Raw genomic sequence first — 20,428 nt, 5'->3', positions numbered from 1 at the left:
GCTGCAAACAGAAATACCAGAACTTAATTGAAATGGATTCTTCTGATTGAGACAGAGGAAGGAACTAAAAAGCTTTTGGTCATCTGGATTTCTCATGAGGCTGAAATAGGAACCAAATGTACTTTAAAACTGAATCCTAGAGAAATGCATTGGGATCCAGTTCAGGGCTCTGATTTTGAAATGTTGTGATTTAGTGCAGAGTTTATGCAATAATGGACTTTTCAAGCATCTTCAAGTTCAGCATGGCCAGTTTTATGTGCTGATACATTTCCACATGCCAAATATTTGTCATGTTTTTGGGAGCCTTTGCTGGTCTTGTACAACTTGGAAGCAAGTGGAGCTCTAAATGATGGATGGCAGATTTGCAGACTCACCACTGCTCCAGCCTTAGATGAAATGCAGTTGGAGTTGCAAACACATGAAGTCATGGAGCCAGTGGGTCAGTGCTCTGAAAGAAGAGCAAATGTTTACAGTCTGGTTCCAGTCTGTTTTGTGTGCAAAACATCTGAGGTTTATAGAGATGCTGCCCAGAGTGTAAATAGGAACTGGGAGGTGGCAGTTTCTCCTTGGTCAGTGCGTGTTTTCGTAGGATTTCTAGGTCTGGATGTTCTGGGGCCTGGAGGATTGGTTTCATCAATGAAATTTGAAAATCTTCTGCAAAGTATTGATGTTTTTCCTCGAGTAAACTTAGTGGGAGAGGAGTTTGGATTGTAAATACCTAGGGAGGGAGTAAAAAGACCTTTGAAGAAACAAAGTGCACTTGATCCTTTGCTTTCATGGGTTAATTTCTGTTCAGGTTCTGGCAAACAGAAGCCTTCTGGCTGAGTGCTCTGGGTCTGTGGTGTGTCCCATGTGCCAGTTCCTGTGTTCCTCGGGCTGGCTCTGATCTCCAGAAAGGGCTGCAACAACCTTGAATTTGCCTCCTCTTTGAAAGCATGGTGATCCTGAGGAAGATCATGGAATCTCAGAATGGATTGGGATGGAGGAACCTCAAAGCTCATCTTGTTCCTCTCCCAACCTTCCACTATCCCAGAGTGCTCCAAGCTCTGTCCAGCCTGACCTTGGACATTCCAGGGATGGGCCAGCCACAACCTCCCTGGACAACCTGTGCCAGCACCTCATAGGGAAGAATTTATTCACTCCAGGATTAATGCTGTGGGCTCTGAGGGTTTTTAATTGTTGGAAGGAGTTCCTAGAATATGTCATGTTCTGGTTTTCAAGGAGTCTTGAAAATTAGAAATCCAATAGCAGGATGCCTGGTGTGGAGAAATTGTAGTTTTGCAGGCTTTAATGGAATGCTGTTTCCTACCTAGAAGCTGTAGTGAATTTGCATATTTTTGAGCAATTAAATTCCACCAGGAGAAGGGAGGGATACCTAACTAAGAAAACTGAGATGGATTTCTTCCCTCTTAGGAAAGTAATTGAAAACTGGAGCAGTTTGCTCTGTGGTATACTGGTATGCAGATTAACTCCTTTTTAGAGTTTAATCATGTCCTAATTAATTTAATTGGAGTGGCATGGTATATATGAAAGTGTGTAAATGCTCTGCTGATGGAAGACAGTCTGAGTTGTGTGGGTCTGGCACTTTGAAGGGAAAGCACTCCTGAACTGGGTGCAAGAAGGAGCAGCAGCTGATGCTGGAGCCTTGTTTGGAGCATTTAGTTGAGACTGGCTTGGTGACATCCTTCTGTCCCTCTCAGGGTATGGCAGATGTCCCCAGCTTGCAGGTGCTGCCAGCATGTCACAGTGCAGGCCCTCAGGTTGGCGTGCTCTGTCTCCCTCCATTTGTTATCCACATTTTGAGAATTATGGATTAATTGGATTACACGGTAAATGGGGGATAATAGATTAAAGGGATATTATTGGGTTAAACCCCTTCCTAAACCCCTTCACCTTCCTTTGTTAATACTGTTACGCAAGATAAAAATGTCAGTCATGAAATAAACTTGCGGTGACTCCTCCCTTGGTGCTTTTGGAGCTGAGCACCCTCCAGCCAAATTGATCCAGCTGTTGCAAACACAAATTCTGCTCTGCCAGCAGGTTTTACGAAAGATGGCTTCTGTGAGTCAGGACTTGAACCTTTCCTTTTTTTTCTGGGGGCAGATGCTCAGCTTGTGTGACCAAACACGGGGCAGGTTTCACTTCTCTACCCCATGTGACGCAGTTCTGACGGCTCTGAGAAGAGACAAATGGGGCTGGAGGTGCACACAGTGAGCACTGCAAAGGGGAAATGGCTCTGTGCTCCCAGGGCTGGCCTGAGCTCTGACGTATCTGTGATGTGTATTGATGAGGGGCAGCCTTATTTTGTCCTCCTCTATCAGCAGCTGCCTCTGAACTCTCCGTTCTTGCGAAGAAACAGGGATTAATCTCAACGTGCTGGATTTTATCTCTGGAAATGGGCAGATCGGGTTTAAACGACTATTCACATGGTGGAGCTGGGAGGTGTGAGGTGTCTTGACACACACTATCTGTGCTTGAGCCCTTTGAAGGCTGCTCCATTCATTTTCCAGCAGTTTGCCCTTGGGTTTTGGAGAGTTTGGGATTCGTTTCCCATGGAGCAGTAATGCTCCTGTGGGCATAAATGGGGACTGTGGGCCACAGTTAACAATTTGAGAAAGGAAACCTCTCTCAGAGAAATGTGCTTTGTGTTAGTGCACACTCAAATATTTTGACCCCAGTTTGCAGCTTGGGAAGTAAATGTCCTATTGCTTACCTGGGCCTTTTTCCCCAAATACCTTCAGCATCATTGTTAAAAATTAGTTGTTGTCTATTCTTATTGTAAACTTCCAGAATGCTGCTAATACTGCTCAAAGAGTGACTGTTAAATCAAGTATTAGAGCATGGAGTGGCAATTCAGAAATTAATTGTTTCCCCTCACCTTAGGAGCTACCAATCAAGTTGCTGGATTGCTGCTATAAAGCAGTGAAAGTATATTTTTAAAGTTTAGTTCCTTGAGTAAACATGTTATAGGTATGAATGTGGGGGCTATTTGGCTTAGTCTATTGACTTGGGCATGTCTGAAAGAAGAATCCTCTTCAAAAAGCACTGAGAGGAGTGACTGGAAAGAGAAATTGTAGAAACCTGAAAGCTGTGAGAGAACTCAGGTTGTTTCATTTACCTCCAAATCTGAGACCAGCAAAAGAGACCAAACCAGTTGAATGTCTCGACATGAGACTTGGTTAAACCTGCTGGTCTAACAATCAAGACAGTTGTGGATTTGAGCTCATTAATGTAATTAGGATATGCATTCATGGCATAAATATATCATCTGGATGATCTCCCTCCTTTGTGTCATGCTGCAGATATTCCCTGTTTGGGTGGAGGAGGTTGTGCCCTCTAATCTCCCTTCCTCTGGGGATCTGCATTGATTGATTTGATTGAAATGTTTCTCCATTCATTATCCCTCTGTTTATGACTGTCATTTCAGAAGGCATCTGCTAAAACTTCAGTGGCAGCAGTATTGATTTGTAGTCTTTTAAATCAGCTTAGGGTGGGGTGGCAAGAAAAAAAAAAAAGCTTGTTAAAGATTCTTTCCTTTGCCAAAATCCTCAGCTATGGATTTCCTTGGATTAAGCCCCTAACAGAAAAACACCCTGTACATAATGAAGTGTGTGCTGTAAGCATTACTAGGGTGCTGGAAAATGCAGATTTTTCAGACTCTGCTTATTTCTCTATCATCTTCCTTCAAGCTGATTCTCCAGTGTTATGGATGGTTTGGTTTGCATATTTAGGCATGTACACACCAGCCTAAAAACACTGCAGTTGCCTGTTCTTATTCTAAACTAGGCTTGTAAAAAAGCTTATTTATGGTGGTGTTTTTGTTTCTGGTGTTTTTGTGGGTTTTTAATTAAATAAAATAGGAAGTATTTATTTCCCTTCCTTGAGAAATTCAAGTAAGGTCAGGAAGATAAAATGTTTGGTGATTCTTAAAGTTGTAATATAGAGCTACTAAGTTATAGCTCCTGTTTTCTTAAAATATCTGATTTATTATTTCAGATACTTAATAAGCCTTGTCAGTTCAGTATGTTCCACTGAACTTGCAGCCAAACCTAGATGGTTTGATAAATTGTTTCTTTCTTTAAACCTTGTGATGACTAAATCTTTATTTGATGCTTTTTTCCTCTATCTCTTTTTTCTTTTTTAAGCAATTGCTGGTGGAAAAAATGCAGTGTCCCTGATCCCCTTGAAGAGCTAAAAAAGCCATTTGGCTATGCTAAGGTTTCAACAAACCATATTTACATCTCTGACATTGTTTTCATGGAAACCAAATAAATTGGTGCTTCCTGGGTTTAAAAGATGTGTTCATCTGGTGTGTATTTCATGTAGGTTTTTTTTTTCTTTCTTCCCTCCCTCAGAAATATTTTTATGGTTACTTTGCTTGAGGCAGTAAGCAGACAGTGATCTTTGTGCTGTGTTTTGCTCAGAAAAGATACCTGCTTGTAAAAGATGCTCTGGTTTACTGCAGCAGACATTGGCCTACATCTGACTGACCAACTCTGCTGTAACCACGTCTTTGTAAAAAAGAATGAATTATAAAACTGGAGATACTTCATTTGACAAGTAGTTAAATACAAAGTTGTAGGGGAAGCTGTTGTAATGTCAGGCACCTTGATAGGAGTAAGATGTCAGTGTTTTCTTGTACATTCATGCTGAAGTGGCTTGGCTCTCTGAGGGAGGATCACAAGGCTCCAGGAGGCACAGGCTGATTTGACTCAAACCTTTCTGAAAATGGAATAGTTGACAGTTATGAATAAAATTACTTAACAGTCGACTTCCTGTGGTTTGCATGCATTTCTGAATCAGGAGGAGGCTGAAGGGCCACAGCTGAGACATGTATATTCCATCTGAACAAAAAAGGGTGCCTTTCTCAAGCATTCAAAAGGGATTGCTTAAAAATCCGATATCCTGATAGAAATTAATCAAGTTTAAAGCAGCCAAAGCACCCTCCTGTAACACCAGAAGGTGCCTGAAGCTGATGTGTGGGTTGTTCATTCTGCTGTATTGGGGTGTGCTCCAGAGGTTTGCTTTATTGCAGTCGCTCAGTACTCATTTGAGATGTGTGCCCAAGCCTGGTTTTTTGGGTTTTGTCCTTGTATTGGCATCTTTGGGCTGTCCTTGAAGGGCAGGAGAGGACTTGGCCTCCGTGCCATGGTTGGTTCCTACAGTGTCACTGTTGGACCTCCAAACTGCTCAACTGCACTAATTACTTCAAAATCTGCATTTTAAAAAGAAGACTATCACACAGAACCGCAGAATGGTTTGGGGGACACCTGTCACTACCCCAGGCTGCACCAATCCCTGTCCAAGCTGGCCTTGAACATTCCCAGGGATGCATCATCCACAGCTCTGGGCAACCTGTGCCAGTGCCACAGAATCCTCAAAGTAAAGAATTTTGTCTTGATAACCAATCTAAACCTGCTTTCCATCAGTGTGAAGCCATTCCCCTCTTTTCCTCTCACTCCAGACCCTTGTAGACAGTTTTTCCACCTTTTCCTGTGTGCTCCCCTCAGGTACTGAAGGCCACAGATAGGTGACCCCAAAGTCTTCCCTTTTCCAGGCTGAACATTCCCAATTCTCTCAGCCTTTCCTGGTAGGAGAGGTGCTCCATCTCTGTCATCAGCTTGGTGGCCTCCTCTGGATTCCTTCCAGCAGGTCAAGGTCCTTCCTGTGCTGGGGGCATCACTGTATTTTTAGCTAATTTTAAATTTCCGTCCTATGTACTCACAGAACGTGGGTGTGAAGACAACAGGAGTGTAATGGAGAACTGTGGGGAGTTTAATGGGGGCAGATCCTTCAGTTTCTCATTTCTCTCTAGCTTTTGCCTTTGGTGTGGCTCCTTTGTGGCGTGACACCACAAACTGAGTGCTGAGCAGCCACGTGGCAGGGCTGGACATGGTGAGCCACACTGGCGTTGGTGGGACACAGTGGGGAAACCCAGTTTCTTTTTTCCAGTCATTTTGGGTAAACCAGAGAGTTGACAGTTTGTTAGAAGGGAAATTTTAGGTGACAGCTGTTGAATACAGCTATTTAAATCTGGTCACTGTCATGGATTTACCGAGTGGGAGCTGGTTCTCTATGTACCAGCCTAAAGCAGCCTAACACAGAAGCTGTCTTTAGGGCTATTGTTGTACAGGGATGTGAATGGATCCTTTTCTGACTGATTTTTTAAATATAGGTGTCATTAAGGCTTTCTTCAGTTATTGTGTGCTGAGTTTTTCAGCGTTTCTCTTCGTTATTGTATAAAATAAAAAACTTAACCTTTTGGGAAAGGATTGAAGCTTGGCTGCTTTGTAATGCTGCCTCTTTGAAACTTGTTTAAATGGGTCAAAACTCTCTGGTTCTCCAGTAGTGCATTCTGATAACAATCTGTTCAGTGAGATAGTTAGCTGTTCAATAGTGTCTGTGGTTAGCAGAGCTCAGTCTGCTGATAGCAAAGTGTCCAGGCCAGACAGAAAATTACCACTGCTCAGGGCTCTGGGTTGTGGCTCTGTGGTGTGGATGAGTGGCTGGAGTGGGGTGGAAGAAGAGATGGTGAATTTGAAGCTGTTCTAGGTTTTTAATTGGTATGCAGATTGGTAAAAAGCAGTGAATGAACAACTTTTATCCTTGGTTACAGAGTTGAGTCATGTCCACATTACTTGCTGTCTGAACAGATTTTTATGAGGGGAGAACCCAAGCAGCTGAGCCCGTGGTGTGGAGGAGGGAAGCTGGAATGTCTCTACTTAATGAGCTGTGTTATGGTGTAACTGATGGATTTAATAGTTCAGTCTCTCCAGTTTCTGCAGGGCCACTTTGATGTTTGTCTGCCATTGGCTCTGAGAGGGGCCAGCCTAGAAGTGGAGTTGGCATCTCAGTGTTCCCTGGCAGTGGCTCTGTTGGATGCGTGGCTCTGCAGTGTTGCTGTCGCTGCAGCCCTATGCATTTTGCATTTGTGATTTCAGGAAATCCCCTCTTCTGGAAAGCAGCTTGTGGGGATGTTTGGTGACCTTTCCAGGCTGTGGTTTGCTTGTCTGCTCCAACTTTTCGATCTATTGCAGTAGCTGCAAGCCCTGAGACCTAAAGGAGATGTAGTAACTTCCACATTAACTGCAGAGTTAATGGTTCTTTAGGGAGTAGGTATTGCTGTAAGTCATATAAAAAAAGCTGTCTAGGATTAAAATGCACGCTTGTATGCACACACACACAAATTCAGCCTCTGAGGCCCAGGTATTCCAGAATAAATACCTGCACTTACTGACTCTGAAATCTGCCTGCTTGGTATGTAGCCAGCCCTGTGGGGAAGGGAAGGTTGCCAGCTGCTATTGGCACCTAAAAAAGAAATTAAATCTGACCTTAAATTTTATTTTGCCTTAGTATTTGGCTACAGACAGTGGTTTTAGCACTTGGAAGGCCTGAATTCTGATCCCGTTACTCCTTGGGAAGCTTGATGGATTCATGCATCTGTGAAATAGGAATTCTCTTCCCTGTGCACCTTCCTTAGAGCATTGAGAACAGATGCTGCAAAAGATACAGTTGTGCTGTCACTGCAAGCACACAGTTGCTGCAGTGTGCTACTAAAATGATGTTCCTGCTGCAGTTTGTCACCCCAGAGAAAACCAGCACAGCTGAGGCAGCCAGGAGGTGAAATAAGGTGGTAGAGGCGTGTTGGGCTCTCTTCCTGCAGCTGTGTTGAGCATGAGGCATGTTCCAACCAGAGTCCCAGTCTTGCCTCATTAAACGTTGATGTTCAAATTGCACACTTAAAGGTGTGGTATCTAACTTGTATTATGTAACTTCTTTGAGTGCCTGGAAAACTTGCAGAGGTGCCTTGCTGATGTGTCTGCCAGGACGCTTTTTGGCCTCTCTTTTACCCTGATCTACTCAGGGTAGATGCTCAGATGGCACAGTTGAATAGTGAGGTTTATATTCTCCCTAGATAAGTTTGCAGGGTTTGGATTGAAGCGAGGGGAAGTCATTATCAGGGTGTAGTTCCTGTCCTAATTCACTTGTGTGAATTAGGTGTAGTCACCCCAGCCTCAGATGCTGCTGGATTTTGTCATCAAGAAAGCTCAGTCTGAATTCCTGCTCTTCCACCTGCAGAGTGAAAACACAGGTGGTTTCTTTTCTGCACTTCCTGTAAAATGCAGAAGTTACAGCTGGTAATTAAGAGCTTCCAAAAGGAAGCAGATCTGTGCTTCTGTGAGGGTGCCAGGGACTTTAAAATGTGCTTTCCTCTGCAGTGAATTCCATCAGTACATTCCTACTGCAAATGAACTCAGGTGCAACATGCAAGAATTCCTGCTTAATCCCAGCACCCTGATGGAGTTGTGCAGGGTTGACTGTGGTTCAGGTTTACCATGAAAAAATCATTCGTTCCGCATTACTGGAGGGATTAAAAACTGCAGTTACCCTTTGCCAGGAGAGGGATGACTTGAATCCAGAGGATAAACCTGGATAGTAAATGTGATATCATGCACAGCAGCCTGGAGCTGTGCTCATCACTCAGAGTAAGATGTTCTGCTCCAGCTTGGTGTCTGATGGGAAACTTGAGTAAAATGCTTTATCTGGTGTAGTTTCTCATCCCGTGTTCTGCTCATCCCTCACTGTGCTCCGGGGAAGTACCTGTGGGAATGAGTCCTGTGGCACTGCAATATAAATGAACTTTTCTCTGGTGATTAATCCCTGCACCTGAATGCCTGTGTGTGCACACTCTGCAAAGCCTCAGAGGAATTGAATGTTTCTTTTCATAATGAAGGTGTGGCTACTTCATTGATGCTCCCTCTGGATAACACTTGGATTTATTTATCAAGTCTAAACTTGGAAAGAATGTGACTATTATAAATGTGCCTTTTATGCTTTTAAGCTTAAATATTAACTGGTCTAAGAATAAATCATCAGTTGTGTTCTTAGGATAGCTGCTTTTAAAAATGGCAGTGATTAAAGCTTACAGTGCTTAAATGTAGGTTTCGATAAATTATCTGGACTTCAGAATGTAAACCATTGGGATCAAGGACGTCGCTTATTTAAATAACTGTTTGATTTGTTTTTTAGGGGGAATCTGTAAAGTATTTCTTGGACAACTTGGATAAACTTGGAGAACAAGTAAGTCCTTTTTTTATTTTTCTTTCCAGTCTTGAGTTTTAAGTAGTCTTTGTGATCTCTGGGTTTTAAATAGATGAAATGTAATTAGTGTCTACTCCGATAACTTTATCTTTAGTTAACTTGGACTGTCGCATTATCTCAGCAGTTCATCACTGACATGTCAAAAACACAGGGCAATGCAAGGGCCAGGAGACTTTCTGGAAATAAACCTTCTGTCAAAATTGAACAAAAAACAAGTTCAGATGCTTGGCCAGGCAGGAGACTGGTAAAGTAGCTTTTCAACACTAAGTGACATCCAAAACAACTGGGTTTGGGGTTACGTGTCCAGTTAGGAACTCTGAGTTAAATCAGTCACAGATCACTGAGCACCTTCCAGTACTGGCCACTTTAACATAAACTCAGTAAAGAATAAAGTCTGTTTTCTCTGGAGAAACACCTGAAATTTCTGTAGAGCACTTTTTTAATAGAACTGTTAATTAGCACTTGAATAATGGATGTATCTGCTGATGCTCATCAGTTGTGGATTGCAGGAATGACATGTGGAAAAACTGCCTTTTAAACAGGAGTTTTAATACTGTGCTTTAACTCGGTGGGGAGACAGTTTCCCCATGGTCATTCCCAGCTGATGGTAACAAATGCAGGAATCCAAACCACTTCAGTGAAACCCTGTTACATCATGCTTAATTTCAATTTTCTTTTTTAACAGATTCAATTTTAAGCCAGACTATTTTTCTGCTTTGAACTGTCATTGTTCTAACTAAAGCACTTGTGGTCATTGTGCTTCCCAGATCTCTGACTTGAGATCTCCAGCACTTGGTCTCTGAATTTGGATTTGGTCTCGAGTTATAAGACCTGTGCTTAAGAGGAGGAGAACTGGACCTACTCTACTCAACTGCTGAGCTCTGCCAGTGGTGGATTTCTCATGGTCTTTGAAGCCAGTGCCTTTAAGTTTCACAGGGCTTGGATTTTTCCCCAACAATATCAGATAGAGTTTTGCAGCTCCATTTCAAAGTTCTTCATGGAGAAACTCTGGTCCATTCTTGGATTAAAGTGTGACACTTAGTCAGGAGTTGGTTTTTTTAATATTTTTATACATAAACACACTGCAGGTCCGATGTTGCTGTGGGAGTGCTGTGAATTGCAACTTTCCTGGTTTCAAGTTGGACCAAATGGTGTTGAGAAGCAGAGGAACTCATCAGGATGTGCTGTTGTAAAAGTGTTAAGTCTTTGAGGAAAAAAAGCTCTAGCTCAGTTTTGTTAGTGAAAGATTTGATAGGTCTTCTGGTTTATTCTTATCTATATGCAAGATTGTCTAATGAGTGTTTCCCCAAACTGTAAATAAAAGTATTTGTTCTTATCTGATGCCACTGGGCTGACTTGCAACTAAATTGCTTATAGAAACACATAAATCTGCATTTCACGTGCCCTCTTGCCAAAAGGGAGCTGATAACAGCACCGAGGGAAAAGAACTTAGTGTTCAGATTTAATCAGATCAGCAAAATAAGAGTATCTGACAGGCAGACGTGCGTGGGATCTCCTGGATTCCTGCAACTGTGTGTTGCTATTTCAACTGCCAGTGCAGACTGTATGTGTCCAAAATACCTCACAGAGAGACTTGGCTTTCCACCTTGTGATTGGATCTTAGTCATGCCTTAAATTGTAATTTGAACTAGGCAAACAGTGCTGTGATAGCCAAAAGTGCTACTGATAACCAAAGGAACTCCTTTAGAAGGAGCAGAGTGAAGTGAGTTTGAGGAAAGGAGATAGGAAAAGCAGGAGGAAAGCACATGTTCCAAATCAGTATCAATGTGAGGATGCTTGAGGGTAAAAAAACCACTTCTTGACAGTGGCAAAACGTTGAGAGAACTTGGAAAATAATACTCAGTGCCATCCAAGGAAAATACCTGATGCTGTAGTCTTCAGGCATGGAGAATGGGATAAGTACTGAGAAAGGGGCAAGCTGCTTGTGTTCCAAGGATTTGGGCATGAGGGAGAAAACATAACTGGCCTTCAGAAAGAGAACTAAAATCCTGGGAGAGTTCCTGGGAGAGTTCCTGGGAGTTGTTGTGTTTGGTCTCCTGGAGCCAGATGGTGGCTGGATACCAGCACTGAACTCACAGAGCCCTCATTTGCTGCCTCTTGGATCACAGCAGCCAATATCCAGGATAAAACATGGAATGGTTTGGGTTGGAAGGGACCCTGAAGATGCCCAGTTCCATGGTAGAACTTCTGTGTGTGTAGGATTAGAAAGCACTTGAAAGGATTCTCTTTATGGCCACGAGTGTGGAAGGAATTTTCAATGAGTAATAGTACTCATAGAGAGAATTTGTCAGGAATTCTGGGGCTAAGCTCCTTGTTCTTAAAAGCTTTACTGAATAAACATTACAGGCCAACTCCCTAGAAAGTTTGCTTTGTGCCCTTGTTTCAATACTGAAGGTGCATGTGGCTTTGCCTATTGTATTAATTGGTTTTGTGTACGTAATTCAGTAATTTCAGTCACTCCTGAGCTTTCCTAGGAATTTCTGGGTTTGTTCTGAGAAGTTGAGGCTAACTTCCTGAAGAACAAAAGAATACACGTTCCCATTTGGAAACTGGAATGAGTGTTGAACCTGTGACACTCTTGCCTGCTTGTTGACAGTCAGCTTTGCTCAAAATCCCTTCACATGTGCCCAGTGACATTCCATACTGTCCCTGCACTGCTTTTGCTGATTGTTTTCCTCTCTATAATTTCACTAGAAAAGACCCAAGACACATTTAACAAAGAGAAAAGTCATCCTATTACCCTTTAAAGTTGTTTATTAATCAGACAAGGGAGTGTCAGCACCTCTTCTGGTGAGTTTGGAGGGAACTGGATGTAGCTTTAGCAGTTCTCCTCCCCTCCAGATTTCAGTGCTGTGGGGTTTGGATGTGTAACAGTGCTGCAGCAAAGGCTGCAGGGTGGGGAGCCTGTGCCTCAGAGCTGCTTTGTAATTTGTGCCACGATAAAAATCAGTGCCTTAGTCATGGGCAGCTCAGGAAAAGGAACCAGAGTTCAGACAAAGCCCTCTCTCTCTAGTTTCACTTTGGAGCTTACAGGCCAAAGCCAAGTGATCCTAGAGTTTTTGGAATGGTGCACTCACTTTGGGATTTTTAGATTTTTATTTTTGTGGTTTGAACTTGCCCAGCTGCCTTAAACTTGGGATAAAAGTTCTAAAATAGCCGTGGTGCTGTGTGCTTGTTCCCCCACCCAGCTGACTGGTTGAATCAGACTTTCTGAACTATGGTCTTACACTTCTTTATTAAAGCTCCAAGTGTGGGAATTGGCGCTGTCAAAGGAAGATCATAGATCATTCACTTTTTAAGAAGAGACTGTCATTCCAAAACCTAAATTGCTCTCTGAAATGGTGAGAAATGCTGGAAAAATGTGAGGAAGGGTTTCCTTAACAAGTGAACAACAAGGTTTTAAAGTCCAGCACAGGCAGCTGTGTGGTAGAGATGCACTTTGCAGATAACAGAAAGACTTGGACTGTAGACAAAAGTGTAATTCTAGGAATGAAGAAATCCCCAATCTGAGTGTTGAATTTCATGCTGTCAAAAGCTGAGTAATAAGAATTCCTCTTCCTGGAGCATCTGCATCCATTGATGATGTTTATGTAACAATAGGGAATAAAAAAAGTCTCTTGAATGCCTCTTAAATTCTGGGGAAAGGTGGGCAGGAGAACTCCAAGACAGAGCTGTCTGTGCCCCCCAGGCTGGAAAAGGCACTGCTGTCCCCAGCTCTCAGCTTCTTCCCCTGTTCCACTCACTGCCCAGTAAATTTTGGGCAAAGTCAGGCAGTGTGAGCTCTCCAGTGTGCACTGATACAGCAGGATGCAAAGATGCATGGCACAAACACAGGAAGTTGCTTAGGTTTTAGTTCTCAGGCATAAGTGATTGCTTTAAAGTTATTTCGTGGAGCAGCTGGTTTGTTTCTGGAAGCAGTCATGCCCTTTGCAGGAGAGCATGGGAGGAGTGGAGAGCCCACAGCTGGCATGGGCTATCCCCCAGTTACTGCTTTGAGAAAGCTGTTTCAGAAGCCATTTGCTGCATTGTGGCGTTAGCAGCCAGCGCTGTGCGAAGAGAATGAGCATGGAGTGATCCAGAAGGAGGGAAACTGGCATGAGGAGTTCTGGTTCACCTCCGAGGTTGGTTATGGATCCTTGTCACGTGGCAAAGGGAAAGCTGAAGTTCTTTGGGGTACGTGTTCTGATTTAATATCGGGCGTGTTTCCTGCTTTGAGCTCCAGCTCTTCATGGCAATCCACATCTTCTTAGGGCAAACCTTGTCCAGTGCCAGCTGCTCTCTCCACTGCAGCTCAGCCGTACCCACGCTCATATCCTAATCCAAAACCCTCTCCTTATCTCTGTAGGATTACCTTCCCTCCCAGCAAGACATCCTGCTGGCACGAAGGCCCACCAAAGGCATTCACGAGTACGACTTCGAGATCAAGAACGTCCCGTTCAAGATGGTGGACGTGGGCGGGCAGAGGTCGGAACGGAAGCGGTGGTTCGAGTGCTTCGACAGCGTCACATCCATCTTGTTCCTCGTGTCCTCCAGCGAATTTGACCAGGTGCTGATGGAGGACCGGCAGACGAATCGCCTCACCGAGTCCCTGAACATTTTTGAGACGATAGTCAACAACCGGGTGTTCAGCAACGTCTCCATCATCCTCTTCTTAAACAAGACGGACTTGCTCGAGGAAAAAGTACAGAAAGTCAGCATCAAAGACTATTTCCCTGAGTTCGAAGGGGATCCCCACTGCTTAACAGATGTCCAGAAATTCCTGGTGGATTGTTTTCGCACGAAACGCCGGGACCAGCAGCAGAAGCCCCTGTACCACCACTTCACCACTGCTATTAACACAGAGAACATCCGGCTAGTGTTCCGTGATGTCAAGGATACCATCCTGCACGACAACCTCAAGCAGCTGATGTTACAGTGATGTGCAAAAAGACTGGTTTATTTCAGTAACTCTTGTGTGTTGGTTTGTTTGGTTTTTTGTTGTTTTTTTTTTTTAAACTAGAAGTTTACAGCAGGAATAGAGAAATCCAGATCCTGTCAGACTTCTTGATATGTGGCTAAAAGCTGCTGCTGAACACATTATTGCCAATTTCTGCAGAAATTCAGGCTTAATCTCTTCCAGTGTAGCTTCAAGTTGACCCAAGTTGTAATTTTATAGCAGACCTATGGCTAAGTTACCTGTAAAGTGGTAAATTTGACCTTTTCCGAACACGTGTATTATCCTAGAAAATCCAGAATTCCAAGCTGAAACTTCAGTGAAATTGTTGCAATTATTAGGCTGTGGCGGTAAGTTAAGGTGGGAGGGGGAGAGAGAAACTTTTCACATCGAACTTCATTATAAAGACTGTGATCCCATAGCTGACTTATGATTTCTCAGGTCTATTTTTGGTTAGAAATCCCATCAAATCCCTTGCTGGAATCATCTCTTTGAGGCGCCGGTTCCTGGGTGTAACTTCCCTCCTGTTTAAGTATAAATCATGGCATCGGGTTGGAATAGGAGATGCTTTAAAAATACTTCAGATCAGGAGTTTCAGACACATCCATCAGGAAGTGCTGAGTCCAGTGAGGAGGGATTAGTGGTTGGCACAGTACACGGATCCGCTCCAGAGGCATCCACACGTCCTGGAGCCGTGGCAAAGCACAGAGCACTCTGATCAATCAATCCTCTTGGCATTCTGGTGTGGGAAGGGGGGAGCAAGCTCAGCTTGTGTGGTTTTTTTTTCTCTTCACTGACCAGGTGTTACCTGTGGGTCACCTGTTCTGGAAGCTCTTTACCTTAGCACTGGTTTATTTGACCTCCCTGCCTCCTTCCCAGGTGCCTCCTCTGAGTCAGGAGCATTTGGTGGTGGAGAGAAGGACTTGCAAACCGAAGTGCCTCCTTGTGTTCTGTCCTCCTCTGGCATTTTCAGTGGCCTTACGAATTCCCAGCAGAGGCCTTTGTGTAGCTGACACCGTGCAGATGAATGTTCTCTTCTGAAAAGATTCAAGACCGTGTCCCAGCAGAATGTGCTTCAGCTGATGAGGTTCTTTCTGAGACTTTCCAGTTGGGTCTAAGCAATCCTAAGTGTACTTGAGCTAAATAACGTTGCACAGCATCTTTCAGAGTGCTGCTTGTGACTGTTTTACCCAAAGTCCTTTTGCAGTTTTGTTTAATTTTCTTATGGGGAGTTGTTAATGTTGCCGTGTGATTAAAAAAAAAAGAAATGATAATAATAATGAAAAGGAGTGAAAATAAAGCAATCCTGATGTACCCCACAGCACACTGCAAAAAGAGAGTGAGACTGTGATATGAAAATCAGTGTCCCTGCCACGTTTCCCCCAGGCTGTAGTGTGGTGTGAGCAGTTCAGCTGCCACTTTGCCCCGTGGAATTGGCCAGTTCCTGTGGATCATGCTGGTGGCCAATCCTTGAATCCATTTTTTTCCTCATCCCACGAGCTGGGGGTGACATGAGGGTGTCACTGCTGGGAGCAGTGGCCCTGCCAGGACATAGGAAAGCTGCCTGTCTCCTGAACTTAGCCTTTACTTACTGTGACTGTAAGTTGTATTAACATCTCTGTACCTCGTTCTCCTGGCAGTAGAAGGGGAATAGTGTATTTTTATTTAGTTAGGTGCTGTGAAAGACCTCTATTTTTTTATATCATCCAGTGAATAGTCATAGGTTAGTCTGCGATTCTGGCCATCAGGCACTGTTTGGGGAGGGAAGAATTCTGAAAAGAGCTTGGGAGAAGTCACAGTGCAGAGTCTAAACATAATCCTAAAGTCTGGATGCAGCACTGATGTCAGGAGGGTTAATAGAATCTTGGATGGGGATATTTAATGTAGATTTTGCCTCTCCTGGAAATGGATTATTTCTGATTTGGTTTGTTCAGGTTATTTGTGAGCAATTCAAGGAGGAGTATGAAGCAGAGACCTCAGGAAAGGCTGGTGAGGTTCTCTCAAGGACTGAACAACACACTTGTGATGGGAGCAGAGGTTCTCCTTTGGGCTATAAACGCTCCATGAGCAGACACAAACCTCTGGTGGCTTCCAAGTCCAGTCTTGGAAAGCAGAAAACAAATCCATACCCTTGGTTCTCAACAGGAGGAGGAGTTGGGCTGGTGTTTCTTTTGCTGACAGTTGTCTGAACAAGTGTCTTTTCAAAACAGTGACTTACCTCTGATTAAAACAGTTGATCTGGAGAGGTCTGCAGTAGGTGCTTTGGAGGGTGTCAGACCAGATGATTGCAGAAAAGATTAAAGGCTGGTAGGGGATGATAGGGTGACTACCAGGGATTTGTCTGAACTCATTTATGTGAAGTGTTGATGAATATTTTGTCAGTGGAACCTGTTAGTTTACTGAAGATCCTCAAAGCTGATGTCAGTCTAAGGATGTAGCCAGGATCAGCAAGGCACTGGGCACTCAAGTGGGGAATCCTCAGCAGCTTCTCCCCAGACCCAGCACAAAAATCCCTGGTCTGAATCCTTTCAGATCACTCTCCTGTGAACCCCAGGGCATGTGAGAGAGCGAGGGGCCCCAATGCTGAGTCACTTGTAGGCCCTGGTAGATAAAGCACTATATGAATCTCAGGCAGAAATGAATTGTTTTAATGAAATAACTGAGTCAAATCACTCGGGTTTCCCACTCCCGGTTTGTGAGAGGGGTGAGGCAATGCACCTGGATGTTCCTGTTTACATGGTTCCTGTGTTACCCTACAGCCAAAAACCCCAAATCCAGCCTTGTCCATCTGCAGGCTCACTCTTCATGAGCTCCCTGAATGGAGCACACCTTGGACTGTTGTATTTTCTGTTAGATTTGGTTCTAAATGTCATTTGTTTATAGCAGGACAGAAATCTGGTACAAGAGCTGAAGGGTTGATGCTCTGAACAGGCTGAGTTTTGTCCTGAAACAAGCAGAATTACAGTTTGCTGATGAGAGTGAAGCTTCCTCATGGAGACCAGTGTGTGGTACAAAGTTGGGATGTATTCCTAGTGAAGGTGGGAAAGCAGATAGAAAGTGAAGTGTCCCAGAAAAATCAAGTTTCCCCAAATTCCTTAGTTCTCTTTGCTGGAGTGAGCTGTGTTCTAAAGATCACTGACTGTATGGAGATAAACCACTGTCCTGTACAAGCTGTACTTGAAGGTGAAATTGGTATTTTAGCAACTGTTCCCTGCTGCAGAGTGTTCAGCTGAGATGATTGATACCTTAAAAACTGTGGCTGTTCATCAGGGCTTTAAAAATGTTACTGATATTTTTTTTTTCCCTATATATTGTACGTGGGAGCATAAGCCATCAGTTTGTGTGAAACTTCAGCTTTCCTCTACAATAACTGCTCTTAAAAGAAAAAAAAAAAAAAAAAAAGTCAAGTCGATCTCAAAGGCTGTTTCTGGGGCTTGTTTGTGAGTAGCTTTCAGTTCAGCATTATCCAGCAGAGTGCTGGGGTGAGTGTTCCCAGATTCCTGCCCCTGTCCTGGGGCTGGTGTCCTGCTGGATCCCAGCCCCTCGTGCCCATGAACAAACCCCTGGCAGTTCCTCCTCCAGGACTGTTGCAGAAGGTTCCTTTTCCAGCACCACTCCTGTTCCACACCCTGGGGAAGTCTCCTGCCCTGCAAATCGTTCAGCAGTTCACTTTACAGGTCTTGTCTCTCTGATGGTACCGTTAATGTAGTTTTTAATTACACAGCATTGCAATACAGTGCCATTTTGCAATTTCTTTGCATTGTACTTGAAAAATAAATTGAATTGCAGACTATTTAAAACTGCTTTCCTGCGCTTTCAGTAGCAGTGAGAGCTTACCTTATGTGAAGCCTTTATGTAAAAATATATTTTATAACAACCTCATAGATCTTTAACAAAACCGAGATTTGTATTAGCTTTGTATAAATGTTTGTGGCTTACAATTTTATATGTTTAACTTTTTATAAACTTTCCAGGGACTACTTTTTATTGTAAATTTTTTTTTCCCCCTCTCCTTGCTTTAGTTTAAGATTGGCAATAAATTATTTCTAAGGGAGGTCTTAGAAGAAAAAAAAAGCATCACTTCTTTTTTATAAAACGGTTAAAATGAATTCATAGTTTCAAACCTCTTACTCTTGCTTGTACATTGCTCTGTACATACTCTTCCCAAAGCCTTGCCTTTCAGCTATTAATATTTGCCTTGTGTACAAAAATTACTGACGATGAATAAACATATACAGCCTCACGTTTGGTATGATGAAATCATTATTTTATTTTATTTTTTTTCTGTTGAAAAATGAGCAGAGGCAGCCAGCTGACTCTTGCTTGGTTCGCTCCTGCAAACACATCTTGTGTTTCAAATAAAATATGTAACAGAGTCAAACAAACTCTGCTCAAAAGGCTCCTCCAGCTTCTGCTCAGCCTGAAGACTTTGTCCCCGGCAGGGAGGCACCAGGAAATCGCTGACTTGCACTTGACAGCCACTTTGGTGCTCAATATTTAAAATATTGATGGCACTCGGGTGTGTTCTGTGACAAAGCTCGATGAATTATGGATCTTGATATAGCAGAGTTGATTTTGGGGTGGTTTTTTTTAGCTCTTTTTGACTAAGCCAACTTCTTCCTCCCGGAGAAGAGGCTCACTGGCTGCAATATGAAGCGGGATTTTGCAGCAAAACGTTGATTTTTCTCATCAGTTTCTATAGGCCTGAAATGCTGCTTTTCCCACAAGAGCCCTTGGGTTTGGCTGGCATCTGTGGACACTAAATCCCTGGAAATACTCGGCCCAGCTCATCCTTCTTTATGGAGTTCTGGGGCTGCCAGTGGGAGCCCAGGAACTGCAGGAATTCTCCGTGTGGATGTTGGGGTGCTCCCAGAGGCATCTGTGAGCACTGAAACAGCTTCAAAACCTGCCAGATGCCCTCATGGAGCTCAGCTCTGTGCAGTTTGCTGTCCAGGTCCTGCCCATCCCTTCTTCACTCTGGGAAAATCACACCAGCTGGACGCTGGGATGTTTCTCTGACTTTGAAATCCATGGGCTTTGAAGCCTTTTTTTTTTTTTTTTTTCTTTTAATCTTATTTCCTGAGATGCCACCTGAGGAGTTAAACCCATCTAGAACTCAACAAGTCTTGTTTGTTGGGTTTTATAACCCAGCTATCACAGTTGCATCACTTTGACCTGGGCTTCTGGTGAAGCTTTTGGGGACTAAAGCCTTGAGCAAACTGGTCTAGTGGGAGGTGTCCCTGCCCATGGCAGGCCTTGGAACTGGATGAGCTTTAAGGTCCCTTCTGACTCAAACCATTCCATGAGTCTGTGATAATTCTGTGAAATAATGAATAACATATAAATAACTAATTTAGATTTCTTCTTAGGAACAGGTTGGTGATGAGCCATCCTGGGCTCTGATCACCTCACCACACTGATGTGCTGGGGGCTGAAGTGGTGGGAAGAGCAGAAATGGAAAAAAAAAAAAAAGAGTTCCAGGATTTACTTCCAGGAGAAAGTGGAGTTTCTCCCCGTTTGCAACACTTTGGATTTACTGAAACACGTCCTTGCAGTGCTGACTGTAGGCTGGGTGCTCAAGCCTCTTCCTTCCTGTTAAAGTAACTGGGTGATTGCACAATAACCGACAGGAGCGATTAAAACTGCAGTGAGGCTGTGCCCAGAGTGTCCCCAGCTGGTTCAGAGTTCAGAGCTGACCTTGGTCCCGTTCCTTCCGGGGAGCAGAGGTGACCAGAGGAGGGCAAAGTGCTGAGGAGCAGCTGCCAGCAGAGATCCTATGGGGAATCCGGCTGGAAATGGCTCAGATCCTGCTGGGTTTGCCCTCTGTCTAACCCAGGTGATGGCAGGGAGCTGCTTCTGGTACTGACCACTTGTGTTTTCCACAGCAGCTGCACTGTTCTCAGTGTGTGTGAAATGGGAATTACTGGATTAAATTGATAGGAAGGACCCAGATGGATCGAGTCCCACGAGTGGTGGTTTTATTTGTGCCTAAATCCAGATGCTCTTGGATTGCCTTTCTCTGCACAGGAGGGGCAAGATGTTAGCTCCAGCTGGAGTGCAGCTCCCACCAGCGTTTTCCTGGGCTCTGTCACTGCTGAGAGCAGCTCCTGCCATTTCCACAGGAGCCCTGCTGCAACTGGGAAGCGCAGGGATGTGGCAGAGCCAACCCTGGGCTCAGCAGCTGCCTCTGAGATCAGGAATTGAGGGCAGAGCTGCCCCTGCCCAGGGAGCCGAGCCTTTGATTCATTGCTGAGCACTGCATCTGACAAACCTGGATTTGGGGCTGCCGCGGTGCTTGCAGCTCCTGCAGTTCGTATTTAAAGGCTGAGCAGTGCCAAGCTGTGAGCAGCAGGTCGTGTGTGCTGCTCCTGG

The 20,428-nt window shown here is 44.0% G+C and overlaps 1 protein-coding gene across 1 annotated transcript in view; it reads left to right on the top strand.

The window, feature by feature from the left end:
• GNA13 (G protein subunit alpha 13) overlaps nucleotides 1-18,299 on the top strand; it is a 29,434-nt gene extending 11,135 nt beyond the window's left edge. Inside the window, exons 3-4 of the mRNA XM_066332341.1 lie at nucleotides 9,031-9,081; nucleotides 13,469-18,299. Coding sequence (XP_066188438.1) covers nucleotides 9,031-9,081; nucleotides 13,469-14,041 — 624 coding nt within the window. The 3' untranslated portion in view covers nucleotides 14,042-18,299. The remainder of the gene's footprint in view (nucleotides 1-9,030; nucleotides 9,082-13,468) is intronic.
• The last annotated feature ends 2,129 nt before the right edge of the window (nucleotides 18,300-20,428 follow it).

The sequence above is a fragment of the Sylvia atricapilla genome, chromosome 18 (genome assembly GCF_009819655.1).
Source record: "Sylvia atricapilla isolate bSylAtr1 chromosome 18, bSylAtr1.pri, whole genome shotgun sequence".
Lineage (NCBI taxonomy): Eukaryota > Metazoa > Chordata > Aves > Passeriformes > Sylviidae > Sylvia > Sylvia atricapilla.
This window is presented reverse-complemented; position numbering and strand designations above follow the sequence as displayed.